This window comes from Doryrhamphus excisus, chromosome 3 (genome assembly GCF_030265055.1).
Source record: "Doryrhamphus excisus isolate RoL2022-K1 chromosome 3, RoL_Dexc_1.0, whole genome shotgun sequence".
NCBI lineage: Eukaryota > Metazoa > Chordata > Actinopteri > Syngnathiformes > Syngnathidae > Doryrhamphus > Doryrhamphus excisus.
In genome coordinates, this window is record NC_080468.1 from 5,750,733 (window position 1) to 5,763,855 (window position 13,123).

At 43.8% G+C, this 13,123-nt stretch overlaps 2 protein-coding genes across 8 annotated transcripts in view; one reads left to right on the forward strand and one right to left on the reverse strand.

Moving 5' to 3' along the window:
- Positions 1-5,831, forward strand: part of arhgap21b (Rho GTPase activating protein 21b) — a 30,376-nt gene extending 24,545 nt beyond the window's left edge. For all 3 annotated transcript variants that reach the window (XM_058066452.1, XM_058066453.1, XM_058066454.1), the window contains 2 exons: positions 3,017-3,048; positions 3,138-5,831. In XM_058066452.1, coding sequence (XP_057922435.1) covers positions 3,017-3,048; positions 3,138-4,649 — 1,544 coding nt within the window. In that variant the 3' untranslated portion in view covers positions 4,650-5,831. The remainder of the gene's footprint in view (positions 1-3,016; positions 3,049-3,137) is intronic.
- Positions 5,832-6,398: 567 nt separating this feature from the next.
- LOC131125180 (dipeptidyl aminopeptidase-like protein 6) overlaps positions 6,399-13,123 on the reverse strand; it is a 71,788-nt gene continuing 65,063 nt past the window's right edge. For 3 of the 5 annotated variants that reach the window (XM_058066457.1, XM_058066456.1, XM_058066458.1), the window contains 16 exons: positions 12,954-13,108; positions 12,758-12,855; positions 12,541-12,667; positions 11,126-11,164; positions 10,923-11,030; positions 10,750-10,841; positions 10,636-10,683; positions 10,448-10,560; positions 10,133-10,357; positions 9,984-10,053; positions 9,636-9,885; positions 9,445-9,547; positions 8,059-8,114; positions 7,897-7,969; positions 7,743-7,816; positions 6,399-7,570 (listed from right to left, as the gene is read on the reverse strand). In XM_058066457.1, the coding sequence (XP_057922440.1) occupies positions 7,424-7,570; positions 7,743-7,816; positions 7,897-7,969; positions 8,059-8,114; positions 9,445-9,547; positions 9,636-9,885; positions 9,984-10,053; positions 10,133-10,357; positions 10,448-10,560; positions 10,636-10,683; positions 10,750-10,841; positions 10,923-11,030; positions 11,126-11,164; positions 12,541-12,667; positions 12,758-12,855; positions 12,954-13,108 (1,778 nt within the window). In that variant the 3' untranslated portion in view covers positions 6,399-7,423. The remainder of the gene's footprint in view (positions 7,571-7,742; positions 7,817-7,896; positions 7,970-8,058; positions 8,115-9,444; positions 9,548-9,635; positions 9,886-9,983; positions 10,054-10,132; positions 10,358-10,447; positions 10,561-10,635; positions 10,684-10,749; positions 10,842-10,922; positions 11,031-11,125; positions 11,165-12,540; positions 12,668-12,757; positions 12,856-12,953; positions 13,109-13,123) is intronic. The other 2 variants (XM_058066455.1, XM_058066459.1) reach the window with 1 other exon arrangement.

Sequence of the window (13,123 nt, forward strand, 5' to 3'; positions counted from 1 at the left end):
GCTTCTGGTTGATTTGTGGTTTGACCATTGGGAAAATTGAAGCTTATATTTTATTCTGTTTTCGTTTTGAAGTCTGTTTTGGTTTGAGTGGTTATAGCTCAAATTGTCTAACTTTTGTTTTAGTTCACTTCTTTTCTTTCAAGTCAGCCATTTTTTCCCTTTCCCTGTGCTTTACCTGTGTTGAACCGACGACTCCTTTTCTTTCAGTTCTTTTCTTCCCTTCCTCCTGGTTCACATAGCTAGCATGTTCTTTCCCAAAGAAAATTAAACAAAACAATCATTCAAAAAAAGAATCAGTGGATGAAAGTTTTTAACCCTGCTGTGTGTAGTGTGTTGTTTCTCTCCCTTATCCCTTTTGTCCAGCACTCACACATTACCCAATCTTGACACAGGCCAAGTGGGCGGCGTCTATCACTCGATGATGTCACTGATGGACTCTGTTTTGTCAGTGGTGGACAGCTGGGACTGTAGGAAGAAGGACGAGTGTTGTGCCCAGTGTAGCTGCCTAGTCTGCAGAAACCCGCAGCTCTTTTAAATTCGGGCGAAAAGGAGGAAAAGAGATAAAAAAGAAAGAAAGAGAAGTCGATGTTTGTCATTTTTCCTTGTGGTGTGCACGTCTCACATTTTAAGCAATACCCTGCATTGAGGGGATACACAGCAGTGTCAGTGTACTTTCTCTCAAAGCCCTTTTGCTGTCTCTTGTTGTCTCTAAAGCTGATCGCAAGGACAAGTAGCATGGTATGGTCAACCTCAGGTTCTCTCCGGTCATGTGGCATAAATCTGTCATGATGTCTTGAGGGCGGGGACCTCGTGGTGGGACTGAGCTGGGACTGAATTACAAACAAACAATACCTACACATGCACCCACATTCAGTTGACTTGTCGATATCAGTGTAGTTGTGGATTGGACTGGTAGTTGTTTTTTTATTGGTATTTTCTTTTGTTGATGCGATCTTTAGTTGGCAGCATTAGGCTCACTGATGCTCACTCTGTAATCAGACTCCATCGCTCTACCTTCACTTGCTTTGTCTGAACTGTAAATAGACCATCAATAGTCCATATTTCACCTCAGGAACATTTTCTGGAGCATGGGAAGCATTTGAGGAACTCAGGACAGGACAAGAATGTGACTCGGGTTTCAACTAGAGACGTCTATACTTGGCTGCTCTCCCATACTTCCCTTTTCACTTCTCTGGTGACCCTGAAACTAGTGAAGCAGACAAAGGAGAATTTAATGAAGGATAATGCATGACATAGAAATAATGTTGACATTATTAGTTATTGATGATTGTGTTCTTCCCCTTTCCCTCTGATTCATAGCATTTTCAAACCTCTATTTGCTCAACCATACCACAGGTCCATCTGCAGTGGTACAGTGGTACAGTGGTTAAGTTCTATTTAAGTTCTATTATATTTTTAATTCTGAAATGTCCCCTTGCGGAACAAACAAAAGCATATCTTATCTTATCCACATTGTCCCATAGGAACTAATGTAAAGTGATTTTAATTTGTCACCATCGGCGTGGCTCAGCTGGTAGAGTGGTTGTCTCCCAAACTGTGGGTTTGATCCTTGTCCTTTAGAAGATGCTGGAGAGATGCACAATGGAGATGGAACGGGGACGTGTGATATTTTAGCAGTTACATGTGTTCCAATGTCGCAACATGTTCCGTTTTATGGTCTGTGCCAGTGGAGTTTCTGCCGGCCATTCATAGCCTGTGGCTCATTCTTTTTATTGGCGGTGTATTGACAGTGTAAAAATAAATAGAAAAAACAAAACGCAAGAATAGCGGAATATAGAGCAAAAAGGCACAAAGTAAAGGTACAAAGGTGAAATGTTGATACTAATAGATAATAGTAACAACACAAAGTTTTCTCTTTCAATATGTAAATGTATGGTTATATCACAATTTCCCTTATTGTCAGCACTTGTACCCTTCTGTGGTAGCATAGGAAAAAAAGCCAAAACAGTTTTGGAGTCAGTGCTATCGATCGGGTGTGTCCAAAGTGCAGCCCACAGGCCATTTTCATTTTTATTGACCCTTGTAATATTGTAAAATAAATAAAGTATATACTATTAATAAGATGCATTTATTTCATATTCCAGTAATTTATTATCAACTATGACACAAAGCTAAAATGTGTATTTTTTGTTCAAATATCTTATTTGACCTACATTAGACACAATGTATCAAAGTGGCTCAGCAGATCCTTCATGTTTGGACACCTCTGCTTTACATGCTCACACAAAAGGTACTGATGTCACACACAATAGACAGATAGTTTGAACTTAAAATTTTCTTTGCCTTTTGAGTCAGAACATTTTGGTTGCGCTCCAAATTGTACGACTTTTGTGGTGTTTGCCTTTGGAGGTTCCAAAGTACTTGAAGTGTTGGTGGCTTTTGGAGTACTGTGATTTTGGCTTGTGTAGTTCCTTTACTTGTTTTACTCTTCTTGGCGTTAGCCTATTATTGTTGTCTGGAAGTAACAGGTTAGAGTTCCAGTTAGGAGCTAGTGTAACTTTGACTGCTAGCGACACACACTCACTGATGTGTTCAGCTCAGGCCCCTCTACAAAGTGTCTTCTAAGTCAGCGTGAGCTCATCACGGCCTCCCCTCTGAGTTGGGAAAGAGAGCCTACAGCGGGTCGGTGGCAACACGTGATGCTCCGCGACTGACGTTTGTGTCCGTGATGTGCCGTCGTTGCCTCCACTATCGTTACCCGAGCATGAGCCGCTTGTCTTTGTTGTCGAAACCACCTCTCTCTCTCTCTCTCTCTCTTCGCTCATGCGCCATTTCAGGCTGCTTCTTCTGCCGCCTCTTCCCCATGTACACATGCTGCTTAGCTAATGTGCTTCCTTGTCCCGTCGTGTGTCGCGTGCTTTCATCCAGCTGCTCTCCTTGCAGCTCATATGCCAGTATCAGCAAACCATCAGTCTCCTCCTCTTTGTACGTGGTTGAATGCTTTCATGACGCCACAGTTGGAAGACTACTAACGATTGTCTTCTTGTTGATACAGATCCAGCATGTCTTGACTCCTCCAAATCAAAGGTGATGTCCTCTTTGTTTTCTGCTTCACAAGTCGTCCATTCCCATCCTTGTTCGGTCACATGACATGCGCTGTTTGTCTTTTCGCACAGAGCCTGTGGGGGTCAGGGAAGGACCAATGTAGCAAAGAGATGCTGCGCTCCTCCTTCTTTGTCAGCCGCAAGCGCAAGAAGCCAAAAGACAAAACTCAGCCCAGCAGTTCGGATGACGACCTGGACGCCGGCTTCCCCAAGAAGGACATCACAGGGGAGGGTCAGCAACAGGAGCCCCCGTGGTCTCCAGAGAGTCGCACTGAGGAGGAAGAGGAGGATGGTGCAAATGAGAGAGAGCAGCAGAGGAACAGCTCAGAAGAACAGCTTGACAAAACGGACGGGGATGATCTGCCTCACTCCTTGTGTCACACCACGTCCCCGTACGCCTCGCCCTCCCGGTCTCCTCATCTCAACTACCACACGGTGGCAGTCCATCAGTCGTTGCTGTTAGACCCTCCCTCCAACTTCGAGGACACCGTGTCCGACCTCGGCACCATGAACAGCACGAGCTCTCAAGCCTCGGTGCCCAAGGCAAGGCGCTACAGAACGGCTGGGCCGGGGCAGGAAGCAGGCGCCAGTGGGCCAGGAGCGGAGGTGTGCTCCATCACCTCTGACTACTCCACCACGTCCTCCATGACCTTCATGACTGGCGGTGAGATCAACACGCTCAGCCCGGAAGTACAGTCTGTGGCGGAGAGCAGGGGAGGGGACGACGCAGATGACGAGAGGAGTGAGCTAATCAGCGAGGGCAGGCCAATGGAGACGGACAGCGAGAGCGACATGTCTGTCTTTGCTGTAGGCAAAGACGCCACAGTGTCCGAGCGGCGAGACTCACAGGAGACCCCACGACCTTTGGCGTCCCACAGACTCATCGACTGCGACACACTGTCAAGAAAGAAAGCCGCTCGACAGAAGACCGACAGCGAGTCCTCACTGGACGGATCTCGCAGCGACAAAGAGTCCAACAGATTATCCCAGGTTTTGGGATCGGGCAAAGGTCGCTCTACCGGCAGCAGCCTCAGCTCGTCGGACAAGTCGGAGCCAGCGTGGAAACTGAAGATCACAGACCGGCTGAAGGTGCGTCTGCGCATGTCTGTGGACGACATGTTCGGTGTGGGCAGCCAGCGCATCCCCGAGGCTCGCAGTAAGAAGAAGAACATCAGACGCAGGCACACCATGGGGGGACAGCGGGACTTTGCCGAGCTGTCCGTTTTGGGCGACTGGCCACAGCAAGTCGGCCTCTGCTCGGGCTCTCGCTCTGAGCTGTCGGCCGTGGACCGGCTGAAGCCCAAATGCAGCTCGCAAGACTTCTCCATCGGCGACTGGATTGCGCGCGAGCGCCACCGCACTAGCAATCCCGAGGTGAGCCTGGACCTCGGTGAGCAGCAGGAGGGGCTGTGCAGCGGCAACCTTCTTGGAGCCTCGTCCTCCTCGGAACTGTCGCACCGTGCTGCTGAGGCCATGAACGGCGACCTGCCGCAGGGTAAAAGTCTGAGCCTGTCAGCCACGGCGCATCCGCACAAACTGGCAAGTTCCCAGGTGGTCCACTCGCGCTTCTATCAGTACCTGTGAGTGTGTATGTGTATGTGTGTGTCTTCAAGTAAGTGTGATGTTCGTGAATGAGCATGTTTTGTCGAAATATTGTGGCGTGTGTGTGTGCATGTGAAAAGAGAATAACTCCCCATGGAAGATGTGCTTGTGTTTAAGGCGTGGAACAATACATTCTATTTTTTAATGCTAACAGACACAGGCCCTTGTGACTATAGATTCTCATCACACTGAAGGACCTTACGAGGCAGTAAAGCACAGTGATGCCGAATGAAGACTTAGCCTGGTGGATTTTAAGGAGTAGCTTTTTAGAACGAATAGAAGAGATTTCTAGTTTTTGAAGAGATATTTTTGTGTTGATAAAAGTTAGAATGTTTGTGAATGAGTAACCAAATGAAGAATGTACAGATGCATTCGCAGTAACACGACTAAAAGCTTTAGACGCTTGTGTTCACGCTGAAGTGTATATACAGTATCTGCTCTCTGTGTACTTGAATCACATTTTATGGTACAACACGTACAAGGACTGCCGACAAGCTCTCTGTTGTCAGAGGCTTCTCCAAAGGTACGAAGCTGACGTGAAGATGCTTAAATACGCCTGTTATCCACGCTAACTTTATGGTTCGCAAAGAGCAGTGAACAATATTAAAAAGATGTATTAAAAATAGAAGAAAATGGGTAATGAAATCACACATAAAATGCAGTTTTTCCTCTTCACAATAGGAAGTGCCTGACAATGAAATGTTTAGGGTGCCATATTGTCTACTGTGAATGGCCTTTTTTTATTGTTGACGCTCAGTCATTCTACAGGTTCTCTAAGGAAAATGCAGAGCTTCCATTCCTGAGGCATTCTACTCTGGTCTTAACACATTTTCTACTATTGTTTCCATTGTTTTGTGCTTTTCTTTCTTTTTTTTTTAACATTTTAACAGAACTTGAATTTAAAATGTTCATTGTATAAGAAAGAAAATAACTTAAATGTATATACGAACACCATGTTTTCGCTGCTTTAGTGTTCATTTCCATCACACATTGCAGGATTCAGTACAGTATTGTGAGATGATGATGCGATTTGTGTGTGTGTGTGTGTGTGTGTATGGACAGTTTGGTACGAGGAGGGTGGATTGTTTGTACAAACACTGTGTTCCTCTTGGTTTGGGAGAGGAATGCATGGACTCCGGAAACACTGGAAATAAATTTTGTCAATGGAAACAGCTTTTTTTTTATTCAACCCCTCCCCACACACTGAAATTATGGAGGACAATCTGTAATGTGTTTTTGTGTTTGCAGTTAACTACATCGCAACACTGTAATAATTTGTTTTATTCAGCTATTTTGAGTGGTAAATATAGCAATTATTGCCCTAGAAACGGAATATATACCAAACTTGGATTGGCGATTCCTTTACATTACCAGTGTGTATTGCGTTTGCAGTGCCATTGCTCGCCACTGGAGTGCGCGAGCGTTCATTCACAAATTTGAGTTCACCGACGGAAGAGAACGACCAAACGTACGTTTCAAAATGCTTTATGTACAAGTTACACATACAACATAAAGACTCAAACAGTGTCATATTTTATACACTTTGTACATCCTTTTGACTACAAACCACTGACGGTAGCTATGCAAATTGTTCGGGGAGGGAAGCCATTTAGCAAACAGGGAAATGCATGAGAAACACTCAATAGTGTTGATGTAAAACTACATTTATGAGTCAATAACACACATATCCACGCACAAATTTGATTTATGTCGACACTTTGTCATTTTATCCCCCCTAACGAAACGGTTTTGCTCACAAATGTATGGAGGCTCATATTTCTTCACTTCCGGTCTCACGTGGGCTCCTAACATTGAACCCCCACCCACTTTTTAAGGCACGGTGACTAAAAATAAAAACACTAAAAGTGATTGTTTGATTACAACCTTCCATTTTTCAAAGCAGCCGCTCAAAAGACACAACAATATTAAGTGGAAAAGGGGGGGATAAACACCAAAACGAACACAACGACCAAGTTATCATTGGCAAGTGTCAGCAGAAACTGGCACTTCAGTCTCTCCACGTCACGAGTGGACGATACTTTGTGCTGGAAATTCCTTGCCTCATATCAGTCTGGTTTATTCGTCCAAAATACGCCAGTTGGTGGAAAAACAGACTCCGTCTCTGGTGCTTTTAAGGTAATATTACAGGATAACTAGTACATGTTAGACTCACTGGCCACAATTTTAGGTACACTTACAAATAGTCTAATCCGTACTAAAATATTGTGCCTTTTACAAAGACAATAATGCACAGTTTTGATTGACACTGTCATCATGATATTTTTTATGCTTGAATCATATGATTAAAAGTTAAGGAAATAAAGTGGAAAATATTACATATAAAATCTAAACGGTTGCCTTATTCAGCTCCACGAGAGGACCAAAACACGAGAAGCATGGCAGCAACCACAATAATCAATCAAAACTGAGCATTGTTATCTTTTTTTTTTGTGTGGGACCTGATGAAATTGTACCTAATCAAACGCCAAGTTGAGTGTATTTAATGGCTGCCCATGGATGTCCTAGGTGTCCACCAGAGGGCGCCCTGTAGGGGGATGCCATCAACAACATGTCCAGTGATCCAGTCACTTCCCCTCTGGAGCAAGGTAGGACATGAGAGGAAGTGAGTTACATAAGCTGACGTCCATCATGACATGCAAGTTCGGCACTTCAGAGTACGCTGAAATGGGTCACTTTGTTTGTTTGTGTGTTGCATATTGTGCTGTGTGTATTAGTAGTAGCCGCCCATCGCAGGTCTAGCTGTCGTCCTCATCCGACTCTTGCAGATCCTCCTTCAACACTTCTGGTAGCCGGAAGCACTCCGCGAAGAAATTGACCAGTGAACGGCTTAGGTGCTGTTGGGTGTCATCACTGTGCAGGAAGTGGCCCTCATCTGGGTAGATCTGATCATGGACGCAAAGTAGGAAGGATTCGATATAACTTCTGATCTTGTACACACAGAGCATGTCATGTGATCAAAATCAAATATCAGTGAGTGTACGAATTGACTGAGAAGGTCCATTTTATCATTTTATGCCTCATCAAAAAGCACGCTGGTGCAGACATCTCACCTACCTGCAGAGTGTAATTGGCCTTCTCGCTGATTAAATGGTTTATAAACTTGGCTGTGTGCTGAAAGTGAACTTTTTCTACAGGGAAAGAGGCGAAGAGAGCGGTTAAATGAAGCTATAAGTCTTTGTAGAGGTGAGTAAAAAGACCCATTAGATACCATCTGCCGTCGGGTGGATGATCAAGTACTGCTTCTGCACCAGCTGACCTGCTCTCAGGGCCAAATTGGCCATCTGAGGGTCACAAAGAAGAGGCCAGGTCGTCATGTACATATACATTATAGTTTGTCTGTTTGACCTAATGATATACATAAGAATGATACCGTATACGCTCTGGAATCTGTCTTTGAGCCCAGGTATCGTTCTGAGAAGGCCGATACTGTGGTTTGGAAAAGACAAAAACAAATTATAGAAATCCAGAATTATCTTAATGAAGCACTTCCTGGATTTTTTTTGTTAAATTATTATTTTTTTAAAGCAATTTGTTTATTCAGTAATGTATTTTTTAAATGACCCTAACATTAACACAAACATTCACCGTATTTCTTAAGCTTAATCTTAAACCCAACCCCATCACTTTAGTGCAGTGGTTCCCAAACTTTTTACAGTCATGTACCCCTTCAGACATCTGACCAGAAGCCATGTACCCCCTACTAATGCACGCTTAAAAAAACATACACCTTAATATGTCAATTAACTTGATATTTATTGAGGCCCCGGGTCATTAATTTTATTGTAATTCCGGGTTTTTTAAAAAAAATGTGTATTTTGCATGATGACATTAGAATAAAGTTTGACATGAGCACTGATAAATAGATAAAGTATCATCCTACAATTGATATAATTTGAATGGACTTAATTCAAGCTTCACTTTTTTGTCCACTCAGGATGGCTATGGTTTCAGTTTGCATATTCATTTCATAGCAAATTGAAGGGGAAAACAGTATCTGTCCAAAGGTTTGAGTAACATTAATGTCTGTTATAAGTCAAACATTTAGTAACTGTTTTATTGTTCTATGAGCAACACATGCTGGTTTTGTAAATGTCACGTATTTTGGGTGTGTGTGCGGTGATTTAGAAGTGCAGTACTGACAGCAGTCCTGCTTATTGAGTATGAAGTGTCCATTATCTGACTGGAATCTTTCCATGGTGTCCCAACCTTAAAAGAACCACAATTCCCTTCTTAATACTTAAGACAAAAATATATACAAGCATACAGCCTCATTTTCGGGTCAATCTCCACTCCCAGGAACACGTTTTCACCGTTAAGGCCGTGCGGGGATCAATTGGAATGCCAATATAAATGAAATCTTCAAGATGAAATACTCTTAATAAACAAAGTAATCATTAAGACGTACTTATTTGTTGATATGATGCACACAGAGCAAGGAACAACCACGCTGTCTTCTTCCTGCTGGTGTCTCCTCACACTTTAAGGCATTCAGGCACACTCGTAATTTTAAGTGTTAGGCGCTGAACGTTTTTCTTTTTTTTTTTTTATTTACATATCCCCATGGCACTTTGTGGTACCCCAGTTTGGGAACCACTGCTTTGACATGTGAACCAGTAAACATCCATTTTAGCACTTACACTTAATCCTAAATGTATCTTTAACTCCCATCCCTAATCACCAATCTTAAAATTAGATGCCTTATTAACAAAGAAATTCAGTTCTTGTAAAAGAATAAAATATAAATTGAAAGTCATACCATAAAGTTCAAAATCTGTGATTGGTGAGACAGCAGTTCCGCATTTAAGTTGATTAAACTCCATTGAGCTGAGCAGCAGCGTGGCTAAATAGCCTCCATAGGCCTGCACACATAAATAAAACAAAGCTTAATGTATGTAGCTTTATGTATTTATATGTAGCAACAAATCATAGCATCCCTCTGAGCATTACCTTCCCGTAGACCCCCATTCGAGTCTTATCAATGTACGGCTGTTTGGCTATGAACCTGAGCGCCTCCAGCTGGTCCCGCTCCTCCAGCTTACCCAGCCTCCTTCTCACTTTGTGGAGGAGGTTGGTACCCTGGAAGCCGCTGCCGTGGCCATCGAAGCGGATGACGATGGTGTTGAAGCTGCTGACCAGGACGCTGGCCCAGTCCACCTGGAACTGCTCCGTCACCATCTGGCCACCGGGCGTCCCATCGCTGTTTCATAAGAGCGGGAAGTTGCTTTGATGCATTAGACAACTACCTAGAACTCATGTTGGTACATGAGTGGACAACAGTGGTCCGGTCATACTCACACCAGCAGGAGTAATGGGTAATGGGCCGTGTCCACAAAAACCGCCGGCTTCAGAATCTGCATTGTGAGTGCTACAGCACACACACACACACAAAGAGTTCATTTTTATACCTAATTAGCATCCAACACATTCATTCATTCAAAACATACTGGAGTCGTCTATGGTGATGGTTTCGTACTCCACTTTGGGCATCTGCATGTTGTAGTACGTGTTGTTGACTCTCTCGTTTGTCTCCAGGTCAAACAACTCTGCACAGAAGTACACAACAGAGGCTGTGGATAGCAGTTTTTCCTGTAAGAAGACATTGCAAAGGTAAAATGGCTCACTCTGTTTGTCCTCAGTTCTGTAGATGGCCACACTGGGAATGTCAGGTCCTGTTAAGAAGAGTTCCGTGATTTTTTTTTTTAACATAGCGCAGCATTAATTGTAACATGGAGCCGTGAAGCTTATCAGACGCTGCTGACCTTTACAGCTGAGTAGGAAGTAGTGCATGCTGTGGCTGAAGGACACATCCACGTAGCCGCACTTGAACTGGCAGGACAGGCAGCAGCGGTTGAATGGAGGGATGGTGTCTGTGCTGTAGGACGCGATCACATGGGTGTTACTAGCAAAAACACAGCAGTGAGAAGCTCTATGTGTGAGAGAGCCTAACCTGTACAAGTGTCTCCGCTTGGGGTCATCTTCTGTGCTTAAGAAGTATCTGGAAATAAAAAAAAAACATTTCAGTCCCCTGAATATTGACACATGGTTAAATCTGCAAACTGACATTAGGTTCCTCTGATGATTGTAGGCTAAGATCTTGGTGACGTCCCAGTCTCCTGAGGTCAGGGACTGAAGTATGTCGATGCTTGAGTTAGGCTGGGGACATAACACCGTAAAAGTCAGCACCAAATCTCCTTCATGAGTCTTTAAATATGAAAATAATTAATAAGACCGTACCATAGAGGTGGACATAGAAACGTGGAAAAACTTTCCTCTGCCACCCTGAGGAATTGCTCTGGTAAAGAAGAACTTGTGTCCGTCATGGGAAAAGAGCGGCGCTTCATTCTATACGTACAGTATTAAGGAAAAACACATACACGTTATACTCCTATTTATAAGTCATATACAGCCAATCACAATTTTTAGGGGACCTCAACTACCTGTCTATGCAACCAACCGGTGCTCTCATCTTCATGTTTCTATAAGGCAAAATTTGGAAAAAAATTAGAAATTAGAAATGGGGCGGCACGGCGGTCGAGTGGTTAGCGCGCAGACCTCACAGCTAGGAGACCAATTCCACCCTCGGCCATCTCTGTGCGTGGGTTTTCTCCGGGTACTCCGGTTTCCTCCCACATTCCAAAAACATGCTAGGTTAATTGGTGACTCCAAATTGTCCATAGGTATGAATGTGAGTGTGAATGGTTGTTTGTCTATATGTGCCCTGTGATTGGCTGGCGACCAGTCCAGGGTGTACCCCGCCTCTCACCCAAAGACAGCTGGGATAGGCTCGAGCACCCCCGCGACCCTTGTGAGGAAAAAGCGGTAGAAAATGAATGAATGGGGGTGCTGGAGCCTATCCCAGCTGTCTTTGGGACAGTCTATGGACAATAGACGGGGAGAACATGCAAACTCCACACAGAGATGGCCGAGGGTGGAATTGAACCCTGCTGTGAGGTCTGCGCGCTGACCACTCGACAGCCATGCCGCCCAATTAAATAGTTATAAAATGCAATTAAAACGCAGCATTAGCAATACCACAGTACCATGCATGTAAGCAGTGGTTACCTCGGTTAACGTTCACCCCAGTTAATGCATTTTTTGCAACACCCACATTTTTTGGCTAATTTTTTTGCATCAAAATAAAGTGATGGTAAATGTTTAGTTGTCCATTCAGTTGTCAGTTTAAATAATTTTTGCATCATTTTCTGCATGTAAAACTATAATTAGTGTATAAAATGTGTATGTGTTAACATTTTTGGGTGTCTGGACCGGATGAATTGGATTTATATTATTTTCTATGGGAAAATATGCTTTGGTTAGAGTCCGTTTGGTTTGAGTCAGACCTTCTGGAATGGATTAATGGCGATCCCCCCGTTAGTTGGGAGGACAGAAATTAGCTTGACATGTCAAACGCGCTATTACACTTTTGACCACATGGTGGCAGCAACACATTTCTACTCTTCATGGCCATTGCCAGTTAGCAGGAATAGGCTAGAACTACTTTGAACTTATTATGTGAAGAGACAGCATTATATTTTGGTGCAGATGTTAATTTATTATGATTTTTTTTTTTTTTTTGGGAGGGGGGTTCTAAATTTCACAGTGAATATCTCACAGGTATTGGCATTTTTCATTAGATTTTAGTCAGTATAAAATCTGTATCATTAGATTAATTTTACATCCATCCATTTTCAATGCCGCTTATCCTCACAAGGGTGGGGGGGGGGGGTATGCTGGAGCCTATCCCAGCTGTCTTTGAGCGAGAGGCGAGGTAACCGTTGTAGTTGTTATATTTGAAAAAGTAATAATACTAATATACTAATATAATAATGATAGGCAAAGTAGAATGTTCAACCTTGATGCAGACTCCTGTGGTTGCCTCACACAGCGTCAGTATAGAGTTGTTCTGGGCTCTGTTCAGCCAGTTGACAGCCAATTTGGTGCTGGTGGCCCACTTCACCATAGTGATGTAATATTCCCTCCTGGAAAAACAGCACCAAAAACAAATCACCATCAGGGACAAGCTGGACCACCCGTGTTGAGATGAATTACCCTTGTAGACAGGCTCTCACCCAATGCGGGGGTCATCAGGTTTCTTCATGACCACAGTGTGCAGAGGACCATTAAGGCTCACCACAGACAGGTGTACTACAGGGTTTTCCTCCCCAGCCTGCAGAGGCAAAGAGGGAACCAAATATGTCAGTTTAGGTTTCAGTTGTGACGTCAAATGCTGTTGTGCTCCAAAAACATGGATGCCTATTATCTTACCTTTGGGTAATGGTATTCCAACGTGTTGGGGTACGGCGTTCCTGTGAAAAAGGGGACTTCCATCTTTGGTACCAGCGTGTCGTTGATGGTCATGTAGGCCAGACGCAGCCCATCGGGAGACCACCAGTGGGCCTCGTAGCTCTGCAGGATTTCCTCTGTCAAAACAGCAA